Source organism: Nuphar pumila, chromosome 6 (genome assembly GCF_984573655.1).
Source record: "Nuphar pumila chromosome 6, dmNupPumi1.hap1.1, whole genome shotgun sequence".
In the NCBI taxonomy this organism is placed as follows: domain Eukaryota; kingdom Viridiplantae; phylum Streptophyta; class Magnoliopsida; order Nymphaeales; family Nymphaeaceae; genus Nuphar; species Nuphar pumila.
This window is the reverse complement of record NC_143254.1, coordinates 24,978,486-24,998,683: the sequence shown is the minus strand read 5'-3', so window position 1 is coordinate 24,998,683 and position 20,198 is coordinate 24,978,486. Positions and strand designations below refer to the sequence as shown.

The 20,198-nt window shown below is 38.1% G+C and overlaps 1 protein-coding gene across 1 annotated transcript; it reads right to left on the bottom strand.

The window, feature by feature from the left end:
• Positions 1–271: 271 nt before the first annotated feature.
• On the bottom strand, positions 272–7,261 carry LOC149834395 (LRR receptor-like serine/threonine-protein kinase GHR1). Its single transcript, XM_090011386.1, has 3 exons — positions 6,192–7,261; positions 1,364–2,931; positions 272–855 (listed from the first exon to the last, which is right to left on the bottom strand). The coding sequence occupies exons 1-3, from the start codon at positions 7,259–7,261 to the stop codon at positions 272–274; spliced, it is 3,222 nt and encodes a 1,073-aa protein (XP_089867512.1).
• Between the last annotated feature and the right edge of the window lie 12,937 nt (positions 7,262–20,198).

Genomic DNA, 20,198 nt, shown 5'->3' with positions numbered 1-20,198 from the left:
TCTCCTTCTGCATTGCACTTGTAATCAACTTCCACCAGGGGAGGTCCAAGTCAAAAACCATGATCATCCTATTGAACAACAGGACTCTGGAGAGACAACAATGTGCTCGGAGAAGACCAAGGCAATACTTAAAAAGAGTACATAGAAATCAGTTCACAGGAAAACTTCCCAACGACATTTGCATTTTATATTACTCAAACAAAACTGAAAGTTACAGAGATTGAATTCAAAACCAAATTGGCAACCTTAAATGTTCATATATAAATTCACCTCATATGGAGGAAAGATCCTCATAAACAGATTTAATCCCTGGTCTTTCAGACGCTGGCCGGATACATCTCAATGCTATTCCCAGCATCTCTTGCATGCCTTTCCCAGCAGCTGAACTCTCATTTTCTGTTGCAATTGCAGCATCAAAACACTCTGAATCGCATTTGTTAGCTGCTCTTGTCATCACCCACTCAGTGAGATCCAACCCACCCTGCTCGCCGGTCATCACATCTCCTGCACATCTTCCAGTCAGAAGCTCCAAAAGCACCACTCCAAAGGAGTAAACATCAGACTTAAACGAAGGCACCAGCTTCTTTGCAGCTGCCAATTCTGGAGCACGGTAGCCAAGAACTCCGGCATCCACTATTAGTTCAGATGTGCCAGACTGAGTCATTAAACGGTGAAGACAATAATCAGCTACCCGTGCATTCAGCTCTGGTCCTTCTAGCAAGATGTTGGTTGATTTAAGGTTGCCGTGCGGGAGCGCACGGTCAAAATGTAGATAATTCAAGCCTCGAGCTATATCCACTGCAATCTTGAGCCGTTGATTCCAAGTTAATGGCGGACCTTTTCGGGTTGGCCGGTCTGCAGTAACATGGAAAAGAAGAAAAACATTAGAATCTTGGGCATCAAGAACAAACAATAAAATTCTAGTAGCCACATATAGTATCCTCATGGTTTCACTGGTCAGAACTGTTATGACTCATCCATCCCGGGTTTAGGCAGTCCAGATGTATAGTGTGACCAAACAAGGGCTGTATTAACAGGCACCACCATAACAACACAGCTTAGACCATTATCTTCAGGGATAGCAGAACTTGAAGCAACTGTTCATGTATAAAATTATTTACTAGACTGCAAGAAGACACTTTAGGTGCACAACTAGAAACATCCTGGTCAGTTGTTCAATTCAATAGGTGCTCGAGCCATCATTACCTGCGGACAATGATTAGGTAGATTTATAAAACAATCAAATCTACCATCTGTCAGTGGTTGGTGGTCAGACAGCCATGGTATGAATTGTTAAAAGCACTTAAATAAGAAAACAACAAAAAGATTGGCCAAAAGGAAGAGAGTTCTAAGATGATCTCACCATAGAGAAAGCTTGCAAGACACCCAGGAACTATATAGTCAGAAAGAATAAGCTTCTCATGCTGGCTTGGGCCCCAATAATACCCTCTCAAGCACACAACATTGGGGTGCCTGATATTACTGAACTTCTTTGCCTCTTTGGCAAACTCCTTCCTCGGTTTTGCAATCCCTTCTCTCAACCACTTGACAGTCAAGAACACCCCATTGTCCAGAGTGGCTCTATAAGATGTTCCAAGGCTGCTCCTTCCCAACACTTCTGCCGGTGCCCTTGACAATTCTTCTGGTGTAAAGGTCAATGAATCATCCAAAAGGTGCAGCTCGCCGGCAAGCCTATCTGGGGAATGCACTTTCAACTTCCCCAAGTGTTCTGGTGTGGATGAACCACCTGAACCCGGTGACGAAGAGAGCCGACTGTTCTTTGAAGGTGAATAAAAACCTACAATATCACCACCACCACCACTGCCAGATGTTTTCTCATCAGGAATCACAATGCCAGGAGGAGGTGAATCCTTTCTGCTTCTAGAAGCAACGAGCTTATCATCAGATACAACCAAATCAGCGGAACCTGCTACACCTGAACTTGGAACAGCCTTGCTGTTTTCTGCACTCCGTTTTGTTCTTGAATTCCTTTTGTAATATATGAAAACGGCCAGAAGGATTACAGTGGTAAATGCAATCACACATGCTATTATTACCAGAACTTTTGTAATAGCATTGACTGGTTTGTGGTGGCTTTTTCTACCAGGGCCAGAATTAGGCCCAGTTGGGGAGTAAGGAAACTTCAGATTTTCGTTGCCAGGGTGGAAAGAGGAATCAGGAAACTTCTTGAGGTTTGCGGGAATCAGGCCTGTGAAATCATTGTAAGAAACATTGAAACTCTGGACTGTTTCTGGAAAGGATTGTGGCAAAGGGCCAGTAAATTGATTAGAGGACATATCAAGAGAAACAAGTGAAACAAGCTTGGTAATAGTAGCTGGCAAGTTCCCAGAGAAATTGTTACTAGCTATGTCAAGCGTTTTCAGGTTGGTTAAGACACCAATTTCAGAGGGAAGAGTACCACTAAGATGATTCATAGAAAGGTCAAGAAATTGAAGATGAGTGTTGTTCATCGATGAAGATGTGAAAGGAATGTCTCCAGTGAACAAATTGTTGTGAAGATGAAGCTCTTGTAATGTGGGTGAAGCTAGCAAGTCATAAAGAAGAGGACCATCAAACTGGTTGTTGCTAACGTCCAAGATACTGAGCTTAGGATACTGAGTAAGAACAGATGGAAGTGAGCCACTCAGCACATTGTGTGAAACATTTAGATAATTCAGCCGCAAAAATTGAGAAGTTGACTCAGGGAAAGGTCCAATCAGCTGATTCTCACTAACGTCAACGAATTCAAGGTTGTTTCCCCATTTTGCAAAAACAGACAAATTTCCAGTGAATTGGTTACTTGACAGATCGAGCATGGTGCAGATTCCTGTGAGCAGTGGAAGCTCACCAGAAATGGAATTTGATGACAGGTTAATAACCTGCAGTGTGGTTGAGGTAATTATGCTGATCGGACCTAAAACAATAAGAGCACACAAACACAGTTAATAAAACTAACAATTAAAACTGGCAAGAAATAATATATAAAGAGCCATCATGAAAAGACAAGTAATTATACAAGTACCTTCATAATTAACATCCAACAGTAAATGGTCACAATAAAACAGAAAACACGAACTAAGAAACAAAAGGAATAAACTGAATGTGAGTGACCAAGAATCTATCTGAAGGTGCAATTTTTGGTAGAAGTTACTAATAGACCTGGACGGAAATACCAAGTGATATTTCTGACATATTAGAAAGGATGAACCATATGGTTCTAGGAATAGAAAAGAATCAGATATTTTGAAGAAAATTCTTGTTCACTGATGTTTGATGCTGAAAACATCTCCACTTTAATATCTATTGAAGTTCTAAGGATTGGGAGGGAGAAGGGATTAAAATCTACAAATGGATACAGGTAAACAGGACCTAACGAATGCAAGATTTTCAAGTGAAGGTAATAAAATTTAGAGGTAAACAAGACCTTCCTGATGCAAGATTTTCAAGAGTGAAGTGCATATCTGTAACATGGGCCTGGTGATGCCAGTCACCTGTATAGTTCAAGGTAATTTCTCAGCAAAGTTTTTTCTCAAAGATATTTTCAAAAAGTGAATTTTCTCGAAAAAAACCTTGAAAGCTTTAAAAATTGAAAAAACATAGATAATAATAATAAGCATAGGAAAACAATAGGTTTTCTATTATCTTTCTTGCAAAACATATAAAGAAACAAGTTTTTTAAATAAAAAAACCAAAAAATAAAAAAAGTGAACATTAAATATATAAAAATGAGATTTTTTTAAAAAATATCACGATATTTTGAAAATATCGTGACATTTTGCCAATATTATCAACCTAGCTGAAAAGTCCGATAATATTGTAATATTTTTAAAATATCAGCGATATCAGTGACACTGGGTGATACCAATCCCCCTCAACATTGCAAAGTGAATTGCATCTAAAGATGAAAGCCCTCTTAGGACCAAGGTTGTCTCTATCATACCGTGCGTATCGTTATTATGGGAAATAATGATACAACACACTCATATTACGATACGAGTGTGTATTATATGTATTGTACGATACAACTCCATATCATATCGTATAGTACGATACACCTTCAACGCATTTTAAAAAAGGCTGAATCATAATTTTTTCTTTTTGAGTTTTAAATACATCTTGAGGGTTGTCTTCCTCATTTGTGTAGAGGCCATTAGAGGGGTAGCAGTCGTGAGTGCGATTTGGGAGCCGATTTATGCGCAAAGGAGAGGGATTTTATGGTTTGCTCAATAGTGCATTTTCATCAATTTTTCACTCAAAGAAGTGGATTAAGGTAAAAAATATTTATTCTTTGTTTTATTTGTGTATGATTGAAGTTGAAGGAGGGTAAACTCCTTTTTTTATGTTTTTAAAAGATATTACTTTACTTTTAGTTTTTTTTACCCTTAATCCTATTTTTTGTGTCCTTAGAACTCAAATTTTTTTCTTAACTGTGTTATTGAACATTATTTTACATCTTTATAGTGATTAGATTTAGTAATTCATGCTCTAGGAAGCCGATGGAAGGTGAAGGTCTTGGAAGATACCTTTCAAAGGATCCTGCATTAAATATTATATACCAATTGACTTGGATATGTGTTAAAAAAAAACAGTGAAGTATAACTTTTGTGGTTTTGTAATGCATAGAGGATTGTATAGATTTAAATGTCATGTTGTGAAGCATAGCAACATCACTTTGAAATTATGTACACATCGCATTCCTACTGATATTCATGTTGAGCTTCTTACTAATCTTATAGAAGATGATAAAAGAAAAGCATAAGTACGTGCAATATTTGCCAGAGAGAAATTGCCAAAGGTGGTTCTTAATTTAGAAGACCCATTATCATCTCACGCCACTGAATGATGCAATAAACAAAAAAAATCATTGAGATGAAGTTTGACACTGAAGATGACTTTTATTATATGTTTTTGAACTCTATCTTGTATGCCTTTTCTCTTAGCATGGCATTCTATAACTAAAAATGTAATTTTAACTTTTGTAATGAATTATGAAAACCTTTTAGCTTTTGAATTTATCATTATTTTGTCTTAACCAATTGTATTTGTGGTGAATAGATGTGTGGCTGTACAACCAAATGCATGGTTGTTTAATGTTTAAGAACATATCTATGTTTAGTTAATCTTATTATATAAGTAAACTGTGTTCTTGTATTATATGATTTTTTTTTGTTTTTAAAGAAATTTTTAGTAAAATTTATGATTTTTTATGATATGCTACGATACGATATGACACATATCTTACTTTGGGGCCGACCGCTATGGGTTACAATACGATACTTACAACCTTGCTTAAGACCTATTTGTTTCATAGTTTTCACAGGAAATTGCTGGGCTGGCTTCCTTTTCCACTACAAGTAAAACAAACATCAAAGCATTATGGTAGGAAAGTGCCATGCTGGCACAAGTGGGGCCCAGTTCTTCTGACCACCTTCCTCTTTTCATGTGAAAATCCTGATTCCCTTCTCACCTTCCTCCATATGAAAAGACTTTCACGGGAAAGCTGAGTTGGCAAGAGTGTTTAGAAATTCATGCTCTTTCTCATGAAAGACACTTTCCTTCCATGGGAATGTCTCAAACGGCCCGGGTCCGTGTCATGCCATGTTCATACACTGCAAAGATCAAAATTGTCCAGCAAAGACAGTGAAATGGCAGAAAATTTTTAGATGAGATAGAACACTGGTTTCCTCTCTAGACAGATGGCTCTAACATATTTCTTGGTAAAATGTAGAAGAGTTCCTTGGTTAATACACCACAACACTGTAAAAGTGTAGAAGAATCCCTTAGGCAATACGCCAAACCAATGTGAAACAAAAGGTAGTGATAATTTTAGTTCCCAAGTTTAGCAATCTGTTGTCTTAGTGAATACAATACATGGTGAAGTTCGTAGCTCAAGGTGACGAATATTAGGCATTTTGTCAACCTGAAAATTTAATATCAACTGGCATATTTACCCCTTAAAAAGATCAGGAACACAGGTCAGATGTGGCGATTGGATGGGCAACATCTCGACCAAGATTTTAGATCCCACACTTCACAACCAAAAAAAGAAGCAAAAAGAGGATAAAAAACCCTTTGAACATTATCCATTAAAAAGAAATTATAAAAAGAAAAAACCTTCAAAATTATCCACTAAAGGAAATAATAGAAAAAAAAATCTTTCCACCACAACAACAAAATTCTAGATAAAAAGAATGACGTAAGTACCTGACAGATTGTTGCCACTTAGGTCTAGTTCGGTCAGCACCAAAGAATCACCTCTTAGAAGCCCACTTGGTACAACTCCAGAGAACCTATTGTTGCGGAGTCGCAGAATTTCAAGAGCATATGCAAACTGAAATGCTGGAAGCTCCCCTAAAAGCTGATTGTCACTGAGATCCAAAACCATTAGTTCCCCCATAAGTGGCAAATCACCTGGCTTTATCAGTGAGCCCGTAATCTTATTGCTACTGAGGTTCAGATACTGAAGTGAAGCTGATAAACCAGACAGAAACCCTTTCTGGAAGCTTGAACTTAGCAAATTGTTGCTTAGGTCAACATGTGTAACACTTGACAGGAGAAAAAATCCCTCGTTGATTACACTGCTGAGCTGATTCTGATGCAGGTCAACCATTTTTAGATTCTGAAGGCCAATCAAGCCAGCAGGGATATTATCAGTAAAGTTATTACATGAGAGATTTAGGGAGACCAACTGAATCAACTTAGTCAAACCCACAGGCAGTGCACCAGACAAAGAGTTATGACTCAAATCTATAGATTGGATGGATGCTAACCCACTAATTGAGTCAGGAATTGATCCAGATAAACCATTGCCAGATAAAGAGAGGTTCTTCAGGCTACTTAGATGTCCAATCCCTAAAGGCAAGGGTCCTGAGAAGAGGTTGTTTGAGACATCCAGGTACTGAAGTTTACGAAGGCTTCCAATGCTTGGAGAGAGTTCCCCAGTGATCGAATTGCTTGAGAGTGACAAAGTTATCAGCATTGTAAGGTTTGCAAATACACCTAAATCAGAGTTTGCAGAGAGGTTCAAATTGTTAAGCACAATACCAGCAACGCTGTTTCCACTACAGATAATGCCATACCAGGAAGAAGGACATCCATTGAAATCAATCGACTCCTCGTTCCATGAGTTAAGGATAGAACCGGATGGGTCACTCTTTATTTCCTTCTTGAATTGGAGGAGCGAGAGAATGTTCTGTGACGGAAGTTGCGCCACAGCAGAGAGGTAAGGGAAACATACAAAAACCAGGAGCATCATATTCATGGTGGATGCTGAAGTTGCACCCAGGAGGCTTTTGGGATTTCAGCTGCACTTGTTCCAAAGGATAGCAGATGAACTTCCAAGAGAACCTCTGTTTTAAGCTAATCCGGGAATAATGGAACAAGAGATCAACACCAGAGATCCATTTGGCAAGAACCAAGCTTCTTGAAATTGTCAGATTGGTGCAATACTTCAGGCTTCGTAACTTTCAGGATAATTCAAAGGGAGCAACAAACCCATGTTCACGAGGTAGAAATAGCATCTTCTCTGCATTTCCAGTAATTCAAGGTACTGAAGTTGTTTACAGTCGTCTGCATAAAAAGAGTAATCTTCTCGCTCAAAGTCAGATTCAAGATCAGAAACTTCATCAATTGCATTTACATATACAACAACAGGATCAAGCCAGATGTGACAGCTGGGCCTGTAGCAATGCACTATCTTTAACGAAGAATCCCAGGAATTTGAACCCCATACAAAGCTATCCCCCAGCTTCGCTACAAAAGGAAAAGGAACCACTGGGTCAGGAAAAGTACCACAAAACCCGGCTATTTTCCATCATGCAGCTATGCTTTATATAGCTGTTTCTTGCTCTAAGAAATGACTAAACCAGGAAGAGTAAAAAGCTCATGGTCTGTTGAAATTTTCGAGTCTACTGTCAGGCATCACAAGAGTACAAAAAAATCCAGACCAACTGCTAAAAGCTCAAATTTAGCAGAAAAGATCTACTAGAAACCATCTTCCACCAGCCATCAAAGGGCAATCCTGCATTAACAAAAAACAAAAAATTATTAGTCCATGATTTTCAAGCTACAAATGGTAAAAACTTCCATGCCAAATTTCTTTACCATCATCCACGGAAAAAAAGAGAGAAGGAAACAAAGAAACGAGATCAACATCCGGAGATTCAGAACTTCAATCTCCTTATCCCTACTTCATAACGTGAATCTCCTATCTGGCTGATCAACTTTCCCTATTATCAAGAGATTCGAGATATAAAAGAAGATTGCATACTTTTAACTTGCCTCTCCACTTCTTCAGCTTTCATTAAAAGGACTAACCGCCACAAACTTTGTCCTTTTCAGACATTCATTCCATTGTAGGAAGTCCACCAATTCCATCTATTTTATTACACTACTAAATGTGCGAAACCACGGTAAAAATCACCATCTTTGACGGATTCCAACTTTAATTTCCTACTAAAACTCTTTGTTTCAGCTCTGTAACACTCAAAAAATGCCGACCTCATTAGGAAAAGTGAAATACGTTCATTCATTATTCCAGTTTTAACATAACATTAATTTTAGGAAAAAGGTAAAAGAGAGCATTTATTACAAGAGAACCATCCACCTTTAATAGAGGTCATTCAATATTTACTAATTAATATCCAACAATTGCTTTTTTACGCCCCCCGCCCGCCCCCCTTCCCAACCCACCCCCCCCTCCCCACCCACACACACACACACACACACGGCACACACCCAAAAAAAAAAAAGTCTTTTTCACTACTTTCTTGGTCCACTTTGTGCGACTCAAAAGTGTCAAAACCAAGTCCCTTTTTTCTGCTTTTTTTGTCAGAAAATATTTTTAATCCAATAATTGCCAAGAAAATTCAACGAAACCTCTCAAAGTAAGAAGAATAAAAGGTTGGGGAAAAAAAGAGAGAACTCTGGAAAAACTAAGAAATTGAAAGAGAATGGTCGTCACAGAGTTACCTGAAGTCTGATCAAGAACCTTCAAGAAACGTTTCTTCTACTTTTCACCCACGATTTTTGGTACCGGAAATCGACCGAGGAAAAAATCGCCCTCTGCCTTCTAGTTTGCATTCCACTCTGTTTCGCGATTAAACTTTAATTTCACCTTACTCCTATGTTTTCAGTGGACAGATTCGAGCTTTTACTGGACCGTGAGCACGAGAAAACTGAAACCGTAAAACTTCGATTGGAGAGAAACCTCCTTTTCCAGCAGAGAGGCTCGCTACTCCACCATCTCTGAAGAAAAACGATCATCCAGAATCCAGAAAACCGAAGAAGAGCAGGGAAACAGTTCTTCTACTTCAGCTAACGATATTTACTCTGATTTCGACCCACATTGTCCAGAAACAGCTCTTTCTGTAAAGCAACTCGCCCGAGACTTCACTTTAGACGGAGGAAACAACCTTAATGCAAAAAATCGCCGATCTCACGGCAAGAAACTTCAGCCGTTCAAGTATCTTCGACTTCGATCAATCGCTCCTTGATATGATTCAACAAAAAAACGAAAATACAGTCGAACTTTGCAGAAAGAGAGTTAAAAAACGCACAGAAATCACATAATCCGTCGATTTTTCAGTTCAGAACCGTCTCCAACCGTCTAGGGGCTCAAGAAGCTAATACACTGAGCCATTCAGAGAAACGACGTTTCTTGCTCTCCGACCACGATTTACGGCTCAAAACTCGGCAATTTTTAGGAGTGAAGCTTCAAGTCGGCATTCTCAGAAGCGAAAACTCCGAACTACTAGAAGAACGGCGATTTCTCTCATCCTGACACGATTTACAGCTCAAAACTCGGCGATTTTTAGGAGAGTGAAGCTTCAAGTCGGCATTCTCACAAGCGAAAATTCCGAACTACTAGAAGCACGGCGATTTCTCTCCTCCTGATACGATTTGTAGCTCAAAACACGCGATTTTTCAGCAGAGCCAAGAATCAATTCGCGAGATTCTCAGAGTCGGGGCCTTCGGCGGGAAATCTGCATCTGAGCTCATGATCTATCGCCGATGATTACGAGAGAAAAAGGATTCTGAAACAAGGAAAAAAAAAACACACGATTCTCGTCTATATAACGCCAAATGAAGGACGAAGCCTTCTGAAGAACGGACAGAGGGCGACTCCTGAAGAAGGACGAGAGTGATTCCCCTGACGAGCGGGGAACGAGACGGTTACCTGGATAGGAGGGAAGATCAGGTGAGATGTGATTGCACACTTTTGGTGTGCTGCTGCACCTGACACCCGCCATCTGCTGTTGGGCACATCTGATAGACTGGAGGGTGATCAGGTGCAGCAGCACGCTAAAAGCGTACAATCACGTTGCACCTGATCCTCCCCTGTCACTTTCTAGGGGTTCTCACCTCGCCCCCATCCCACTGCGCCTCCCGGGAGAGAACGAGGACATAATCGTAATTTCGTAAACATGAAAACGCAATTTGCATAGGGTGTTTCCCTCCCCCGCCAAAATTAGAACCTCTATCGTAGGCTGTCAATGAGTCGGATCCGTGTTGCGTTTCAGACCCGAACCGAATTTGATTTTCCGGGTACGGGCAAACGAGTTTGGTCGGATATTCAGTCCAATTTCGACACACTATTTTGGACACGTCTCCCATTGAGAAAAATACTAAGATGGTGCCTTATGAACTGAATTGCATTTGCTTATTTGGATTATTAGCATTTTATCTTGGATACTGATTCGGATTTAGACTCGTAAGATGATAGTAGGTACGGCTGGCTGAGCCAGCGCGATCAGGTCTTGGATCCCAGATGTGGTTTCTTCGAGTAATAAGTCAAAAAATTTCTGGCTTAGATCCGATCAGATCTAACTGCATTGTATTGTGAGCATTAATTCGCACATATACCATCTAGATCCGATAATACAGGTTGGATCTTCATCACGTTTGCATCCCTATCTAAAAGCTTGGTTTCAGCCTTTTTCCCGAATCTAGGATTACCCATATCTTTGGGAACCGGAATAGGATTCAGAACTAATTTGAGCGCATTTTCAGTTGAGATAATTTGGCACATACCGATCCATTTGCAACCCTATCAAAAACAGACCCTAATAATATCGGGTCGGGTTTGAGCTATTATCTATCTCAATATCCGTGTTGTTTCATAGGTACTTACAAAATAAAATATTTTTATAGTCGAGAAAATTACGAAAATATCCTTATGTTCGACATAAGTTATAACGAATTTTATTCGCCCTCTTATCTGTCCAAAACTACAGATTTGCCCTAATAACTTTCTTATTTGAGGATTTTTTGGTCTAGAAAAAAGATTGGTGTTCTTTCTTCAAATGAAATGACCAAATTGACCTTCACTCCTTATACTGCAGTCAACCGCAAAAGGTGATGGTGGGTAGGGATGGCAGTGGACCGGGGGAAAGCGGGGCCCCGCCCCGTTTGGACTCGGGATGAAGGGTATAAAACGGGGATGGAGGCGGGGACGAAGGTTAAAATCCATCCCCATCCGGGGGTGGAGGCAGGGATGGACGTGCACTTTTCCCCGCCCCGCCTCATCCCTGCCCCGACCACTTTTCCCCGACCTGCCTCATCCCGTTTGAACCGGGGATGGAGGACATGAAATGGGGATGAAGGTGGGGGTGAAGGATAAAATCCATCCCCACCGGGGATGGAGGAGGGGGTGGAGGATAAAATCTTGAGGCGGGGTGGGGGTGGAGACCTTATCTCCCGCCCCGCCCCATTGCCATCCCTAAATTGGTGGGACTGCAAGAGGAAGAATTTCTCGGGTTTTTCAGTTAGTGGACCCATGGTCGGATCAGAGCTGAATCTATCCTTGAATAAGTGGATCTGGATCGGAGTCATACGTAATTACATGACCCATGTCCAACTTTGGAAGTTCATGCGCAGTTTTAGACTTTAGTTATGTTATTATACTTAGCCCACAATTGACCTTACTTCAATTAAGGCATCTATTTGATAGTTTCAATGAAAAGTTGAGTCCTAAAATGTCTTTTCAGAAGACATGGGACTCTTTTGAAATTATTAGCCAAAAGGTGGGATCCTAGTTAAACGATTTATTTTTTTTCTTTTTCACTAAAATAGACATAATATATTTAGGTTTTATAAAGCACATTTTTAAAAAAAGGAGTAGATTTTATTTAACGCCAACAGTGTATTTTCTAACAATAAGAAGATTTGGTTGCATTAGAGAAAAACATGCTTTTCATTGTCTAGAGTTTCTTTGGAGCTTTCAAAACGACCTTTGACAATATTAAAAGCTTCCATTGCCTAAGGGGAGTAAAATTCTTATCCCTAAAAACCAGGATAAATGTGGAAAACTCATTATAGAGAACTAAGTTTCTTTCTTAAGAGGAATCCACACTTGGATCATGTGTTTTCGATACAAAAAATAATATTTGGAGCCTAAAAAAATTTACAAAGATTTTGGATTGTTGATTTTTTTTAACCTTTTAAAAATCCACCCGTGTCAGAATAGAACACTTTAATAGCTGATCCCTATAAAATCAAGTACATAGATCACATATGTACCTTTAAAATTTAAAAATAAAACAAAAAAAACCTGAAAAACCCATCAAGCACATATTGCAAGCACCTAATGTTCAAGCACATATGCTCTACTCTTTATATATATATATATATATATATATATATATATATATATATATATATATATATATATATATATATATATATATATATATATATATATAAGGCATTCTTTAATTACCATACTAAACTGAACTGCTAGCTAGTTCTTTATATTTTTTCATTAATTTTCATAGGCCCTAATTATTAGATGCTACTATGCTGTTAGAAATATGTGTAAAAAAACATAGGCTTTTACTGCAACTGCCTCATCTTACTGTGAATTACATTGCTGTTACACTACTTCGTAACTACAGTCACCAATCTGAACCACCTGCACTATGCCCAGTACCAGTGGCTATAGATGCCATTCAACCTGACCTTGTAAGCACATTGTACCCACTGAGCCCACGGTGGGTCCAGTTCTGGTCTTGTCTGAATGGTCTCTGGCTGAGGTAGGAATTCATAGAAACTTTTGTCATGCTTCACATGATGGCCAAATGTACCCTAAGAGAATAATGCTATTAGTGTCATCAGTGGGGCCCACGTGTTGGAGTTCATGAACTTGGGTAACCTTCGTTTGGGCACTGATATATTGGATTAGACCGTAGTCCTACTAGAGAAACCGTGGTAAAAGGGATATAACTAGAATGAAAACGGATCACTGCAAGTGCAGGTTCGCCAGTGGGGGGGGGGGGGGGGGGTGTGAAGGTGTTGGCTTGGTGTATCTGTAGCTTTCAGAGGTGGGTTATGTAAGGCAGGGTGGTTGTGGGGGCTCACCCGGGTTTTCCCTCGCTTGGGTGAGGGTTCCTCTATCATAAAAAAAAAAAAAAATTAACAAAAAAAACTAGAATGTAAAATGTGATCAATGAGCCAACCATACTGGCAAATATAATAATATTTATCAAAATTTTGTACAAAAAAGAAAAAAACATTTGGGTATGTAATTTGTTAAGCTTCAGAGTTCTCTATTCCAACTGTAATAACAAAATTGGTTATTATTGTATTGTTCTCATTTAATTGTTTGTTAAGAGTGTAATGGTTAATCTCCTCTGTAAAAATTATAAAAGAGAAAGAGCTGTAATGAAATGATTCATTCACTTTGCTCTTGAACTCACGTGTTATGCTCTATTTCGTGTAATTTCTTTTGCTTTGCATTTCTTTAGAATTCTTTCATGGTATCAGGTCTTGGTTAGCTCTATGGCTTCAACTAGGCATGAATCTTCAGCTTCTGCTTCAATAAGATCAGATTCATCTGCAAGTCTAAATGCAGAATTTGTAAATTCATACTTCTTACATCATTCGGATAATCCTGGAGCAATTCTTGTTTCTCAACAACTTAGAGGTGACAATTATGTCACCTGGAGTCGATCTATGCTCATGGCGTTGGCTACAAAGAATAAATTGTTGTTTATTGATGGATCTCTTTCATAAACTCTTTGTCCTGTGATCTAGCTTATAGTGTAATCTATGCATCTACTGCTCGTGAAGTCTGGATTGACTTAAGTGATCGATTCACTCAAAGCACAACACCTAGGAAATTTCAGATCAAAACTGCAATTTCTAGACATGTTCAAGATTCTTCATCAGTTGCTGCATATTTCACCAAACTGAAATTTTACTGGGATGAATTGGCATCATATGATTCATTGCCCACCTGTACCTATGGAGCAATGAGGAAAATGGCTGAAAAACAACAAGAAGAACATGTTATCCAATTTCTTATGGGTCTAAACGAATCTTACAACACTATTAAAGGACAGATTCTTCTAATTGATCATTTGCAGTCAATCACAAAGGTGTGCTCTGATTCTTCAAGAGGAGAAACATGGGGAGGCTCGTCTCTTATCTACTGCTCCTCATTCAAGCCTTGCTGCAATCAATACATAAATTAGATCCTATAAGTCAAATACTCAAAGTAAAAATGCAAAAAGACAACAACTAGTATGTACTTACTGTCAAGGCAATGGTAACACTCGTGACAGGTGCTATAAACTGCATGGTTATCCACAAAATTACAAGGAACACAGATACAAACAGGAGAGAACACATGCAAGTGCTTCTTCAAATTATGAAGAAAGTCATCAAAATGATTCTGCTAAAGTGAATTTTGTTGCACATTCAAATGAAACCAATAAGGAAATGGCTCCTACATTGACAATGGAGGAATACAGTCAGCTCATACTTCTTCTTAAAGACAATTTGTCTTCTTCTCAGGTTCATTTTGCAAGTATGTCTATGTTTAACAATAATGCATGGATCATAGACAACGGAGGTAGTGATCACATGGCTTCATCTCTGTCATTCTTTTCTGAACTAAAAAAATTGAAAGTGCCTTTTCCAATTCGTTTACCTGATAAAAAATGGTTTATGCCACTCATCAGGGAGATGTCAATATTTCTTCTTCATTGACACTCAAACATGTCTTTTTTATACCTGAATTCAAGTTTAATCTCTTGTATGTCAGTCGACTAATAAAATCTTCCAATTCTGTTGTGTTGTTTAACTCTAATGGATGCACTATACAGGACCAGATATCCAAGATGACGATTGGAGTGGGTGACTTGAAGAATGGGCTATACTACTTTAGAAATTCCCTCTTATCTACTACATCTACAACAATGGATATGTTCAGTTTTGAAATTGACATCTGGCATTGGAGACTTGGTCATCCTTCAAATTCTAGAAATAAGATGTTTTCAGTATATGATTCATGTATTGAACTGTCAAATTGTGCTTGTGATATCTGTTCCATTTCTAAGCAAACAAGACTTTTGTTTCCTTAAACTTCAATCACTACTAAACGGATATTTGAGCTAATTCACTGTGACATTTAGGGAGCCTATTCACATGCTTCTCTCACAGGAGCTCATTACTTTCTGAGCATAGTCGATGACTACTCTCGAGCTACTGGTGTTATCTAATGAGGCATAAACATGAAACTAAACATTTGTTGTAGAATTTTTTTTCAATAGCTCAAAATCAATTTAATGTATCAGTCATAAGAATTCGCTCTGACAATGGAGCTGAATTCTTTTCTGCTGATATGATTGATTTTTTCTCACAAAGAAGTGTGCAGCATGAACATAGTTGTGCCCACACACCACAGCAAAACAGTGTTGTGGAAAGAAAGCATAGACACATCTTGAATGTGGCTAGAGCTTTACGATTTCAAGTAACCTTGCCCTTAAAATTCTGGGAAGAATGCATTCTTACTGCAACATACCTAATCAATCACACTCCTACCCCTGTTCTTCATGGCAAAACACCTTATGAAGTGTTACTAAATAAGAAGCCCTCCCATTCACATCTGCGTGTTTTTGGTTGCCTCTGCTATGCTGCAAACTTAACACCAAAATCTAAGTTTGATCAACGAGCACGCCGATGTATATTCTTAGGCTACTCCTTTGGTCAAAAAGCTTATTTGGTATATGATTTGGAAAATCATAAATTTTTCTCTAGTAGACATGACATTTCATGAAAATTTGTTTCGCTTTCAAAACTTTCAAAATCAAAACTCTACAACTATTATTCATTTGCTCGTTACAGATCATGTACTTGAAAACATCTACATTTCACAGAATACAGGAAACAAGTCTTCTCTACTCCATTAGATCATACAGTTCAACTTCAAAATGATCCAAATTTTGTTTTTCCATTTCAAACCTGGCCTGATCAACCAATTCCCTCAACTCAACCATCTAAACCATTACAAATTCAATCGACTAACCCCTCACAACATCAGCCATCTGAAGTTGAACCTCAACCTCTTCGGCGATCAGTTAGACAAAAGAAACAATCTATTTTTCTTCGAGATTTCTACTATGGAATATCTTGCATTCAACAATCACCTTTGCAATCATCATTAAAGACTTCGTTTGCAACAAGGTATCCATTAACTAACTTTGTCTCTTTCAATAATTTTTCTACCTCCCATAAATAATTTCTTTTAGCCATTTCTCAAGAACCAGAACCCACCTCCTTCAGTCAAGCAGTGCAATTTTCTTGTTGGCAACATGCTATGTCAGCAAAAATCAAAGCATTGGAAGCTAACAATACCTGGACTCTCACTGCATTGCCTCATGGAGCTACACCCATTGGATGCAAATGGGTTTATCACATCAAGTATAGATCAGATGGCTCCATTGAAAGGCATAAAGCGAGGTTAGTGGCGAAGAGTTATGCTCAAGTGGAAGGTCTCGACTATCATGAGACATTTGCTCCCATTGTCAAGATGGTTACTGTTAGATGCTTACTAACCATCGCCACAAAGTTCAATTGGATACTTCAGCAAATGGATGTGTATAACACATTCTTGCATGATGATCTTCATGAGGAGGTATACATGACACTTCCACCTGGATATGAAAGTGAGGGGGAGACAAGAGTATGTCGATTGAACAAGTCTTTATATGGTCTTAAGCAGGCTCCACAAAACTGGTTTTCTAAATTTTCACAGGCCTTGATCTCCTATGGATTTACACAATCAAGATCAGATCATTCTTTCTTTATCCTACACAAAAATCAAGTTGTCATCACAGTTCTAGTATATGTGAATGATCTGATCATTGCAGAAAACAATGAGCAATATATTGATAAGTTTAAAATCTATCTCAATAACACGTTCCATATGAAGGACCTAGGAACTCTGAAATATTTTCTCGATGTAGAACTAGCCAGGTCAAGGCATGAGATTTTTCTATCCCAAAGAAAATATTCTTTGGATATTCTTGAGGAGGCCGGATACTTGAATGCTAAACCAACTGACGTTCCAATGGAGCAGGGATTATTTTTATCAAGTACAGGTGGCACACCACTTAAAGATCCAACTATCTATAGACGTCTTGTTGGGCGGCTAATCTACCTGACCATAACTCGACCTGATATACTGTTTGCCATCAATGTTCTTAGTCGGTTCATGCAGGATCCACACACATGTCATCTTGAAGCTGCAATGAAAGTGTGTAGATATTTGAAACAAAATCCAGGGCAAGGCATCATGCTATATGCAGAAAATATACTACACATTAAAGCGTTTTGTGATGCTGATTGGGCTGTATGTCGAGAAACTAGGAGATCAGTGATAGGTTATTGTGTGTTCATTGGTCAAAATCTAGTATCCTAAAAAACAAAGAAACAACAAATAGTCTCAAGATCTACAGCTGAAGCTGAGTATCGTGTAATGGTGAATACAACTTGTGAAATAGTTTGGTTGAAATCTCTGCTGAAGGAGTTACAGATTCATCACCTCTCTCCAGTAGAGTTATATTGTGATAATCAAGCTGCTTTATACATCTCTACAAATCCAGTTTTCCATGAGTTCATGAAGCACATAGAAATTGATTGCCATCTTGTTCGTGATCTCATTAAATCAAGAGTGATTCAAACATTTCACATTTCAACAAAGAATCAGATAGCAAACATGTTTACTAAAGCTATAGGCATAGAACAGTTTCTGTTTCTAAAATCCAAACTGGGCATACAAGACTTGCATGCACCAGTTTGAGGGAGAGTGTTAAGCTTGAGAGATCTTCTAGTGAACTCGAGAGCCTTCTGAAGACTTTTTAGAGTTATCTATTCCAGCTGTAATAACATAATTGGTTATTATTGTATGGTTCTCATTTAATTGTTTGTTAAGAGTGTAATGGTTAATCTCCTTTGTAAAAACTATAAAAGAGAAAGAGTTGTAATGAAATGATTCATTCATTTTGTTCTTGAACTCATGTGTTATGCTTTGTTTTCGTGTAGTTTTTTTTGCTCTGCATTTCTTTAGAATTCTTTCATAATTAACATAATATAAAATGAATACAAAAAGCAACAGGTGAAAGAAAAGTTGGATGCGAGCAATTTAAAAAATATGTGAAGCGAGAAAGGGGGAAACATTTAAGAAGCCTTGAGAAAACAACTTGAAATCAAGATTGCATGCAAATGTGAAGCAAGTGGAAGTAGAGATGTCAATGAATCAAATTTTATCTTATATCCGTCCGAATTTGATTTCATTTAGTTGCATTTGGTAAACCAAAACTGTATCCAAATATAATTGGATGTAGATATGGTTTTGAATTTTCGTTATCAAATTTGACAAATGTCAAATTTGACATATATACAAATCCGTGCGCACGCAGAAAAGCGAATCTGGTATCAGCTTTTCACCAATCAAATCCAAATCTGAATTCAAATTTGTTTAGCCAATATTCAATTTGTCGCTACATCTGATCCGAATCTGAACCGTTTATGCCCCCAAGTGGAAGCAACAAAGACAAGAATAAACCCAGACGAATAAAAAAGGTCTACCATTCAAAGACAATTATCCTCAAAGGGGTTTGGTGTAGTGGGATGGAGTCTAGGCAGCTAGGCAGGCGGTCTAGGTTCAAATCTTGATAATATCTGATCAATTGATCCTTGAATATTTCTAGAGGGAATTTTATTTGCTCGTCTTCCCAGAGGGAGAGCGAAACTAAACTTTATCTGATTTTTTTTCTTAAGATTGATAAAAAAATGATGAATATTATCTCATTGACATTTCGCTAATGATAATCAGTTTATTAATCTTACTTAAGGGTGATTATGTCTCATTGCTCTGGCAAACAAAACCAATCAATTCTTACTTTTCACTTAATCACATCTGAAGGGCAATTTGCTCTGTTCTTGATCATGGTTTTGTGAATACTATGTTTGAGTTAATTTACAGAAAACCAGCTGACTTATCTTTTATTTACAGAAAACCACCCCACTTTATCAGAATGCATTTTAAATACCCCGACTGAGGAACAAAAGACATTTAAGATGATTATAGAAAAGCTCATCTTATATTATGTTTTGGTTTCTTGTAAAGCAAATTAACAAACGAGGCTACCCACGTGTGCTTCGCATGATTGGTGAGAGCTGTCAGTGCACGTCTCCTTTGGTGGGACGTTGCAGGTTCAAAACCCAATTGTACGTTGAATAACTGGTAGGGGTCTGCCTAACCCTAGCTTGCCGTTCAAAAAAAATAAAATTAAATTAACAAACGAGGTCATTTTAATCACTTTATTCAAAAGGTCAGCCGAACGGTTTAAAGATTGTATTTGAAACAAAAATATAAAAGCAGGCAGCTACACGTAATTGCCAACATGTTAGGAGGCTTTCTATAAATTACTGATAAGTGTACTTTAATTTAATATATGTATGCAGTCAGTTTGTAAGCACTGTAGGTGTACTTTTGATGCATTTGTTTATGAGTAATGGGTCGATGCTAAATTCATTTGGTGTTAAACCACGTGCTAAATTATTATTTTTTTTGGTTTTTTTAAATTTTATTTTTAAATGCTGACCGTACAGATGTGATCTATGAAATTGATTTTATAGGGATAAACTCTTGAAGAGTTTGATTCCAACACATGGGTGGGCATGAGAGCATTAGGTAAAACTGCAACACATCTTCAATCCAAGGCTCTCAAACAGACTTGAGTGAAGGTATTTCTAATGTCTTTTTTTGTGAATGGGTCAGATTCAGAATAAGTGATGTTGGGTTTAGTTAGATCCATGTCTGAATCGGATAAACAAATGGGTTCAGAATCGGGTTGGAACCGAGTCTGATCCGACCTGTTTTATCTATTTAACATGAAAATCAATACACTTGA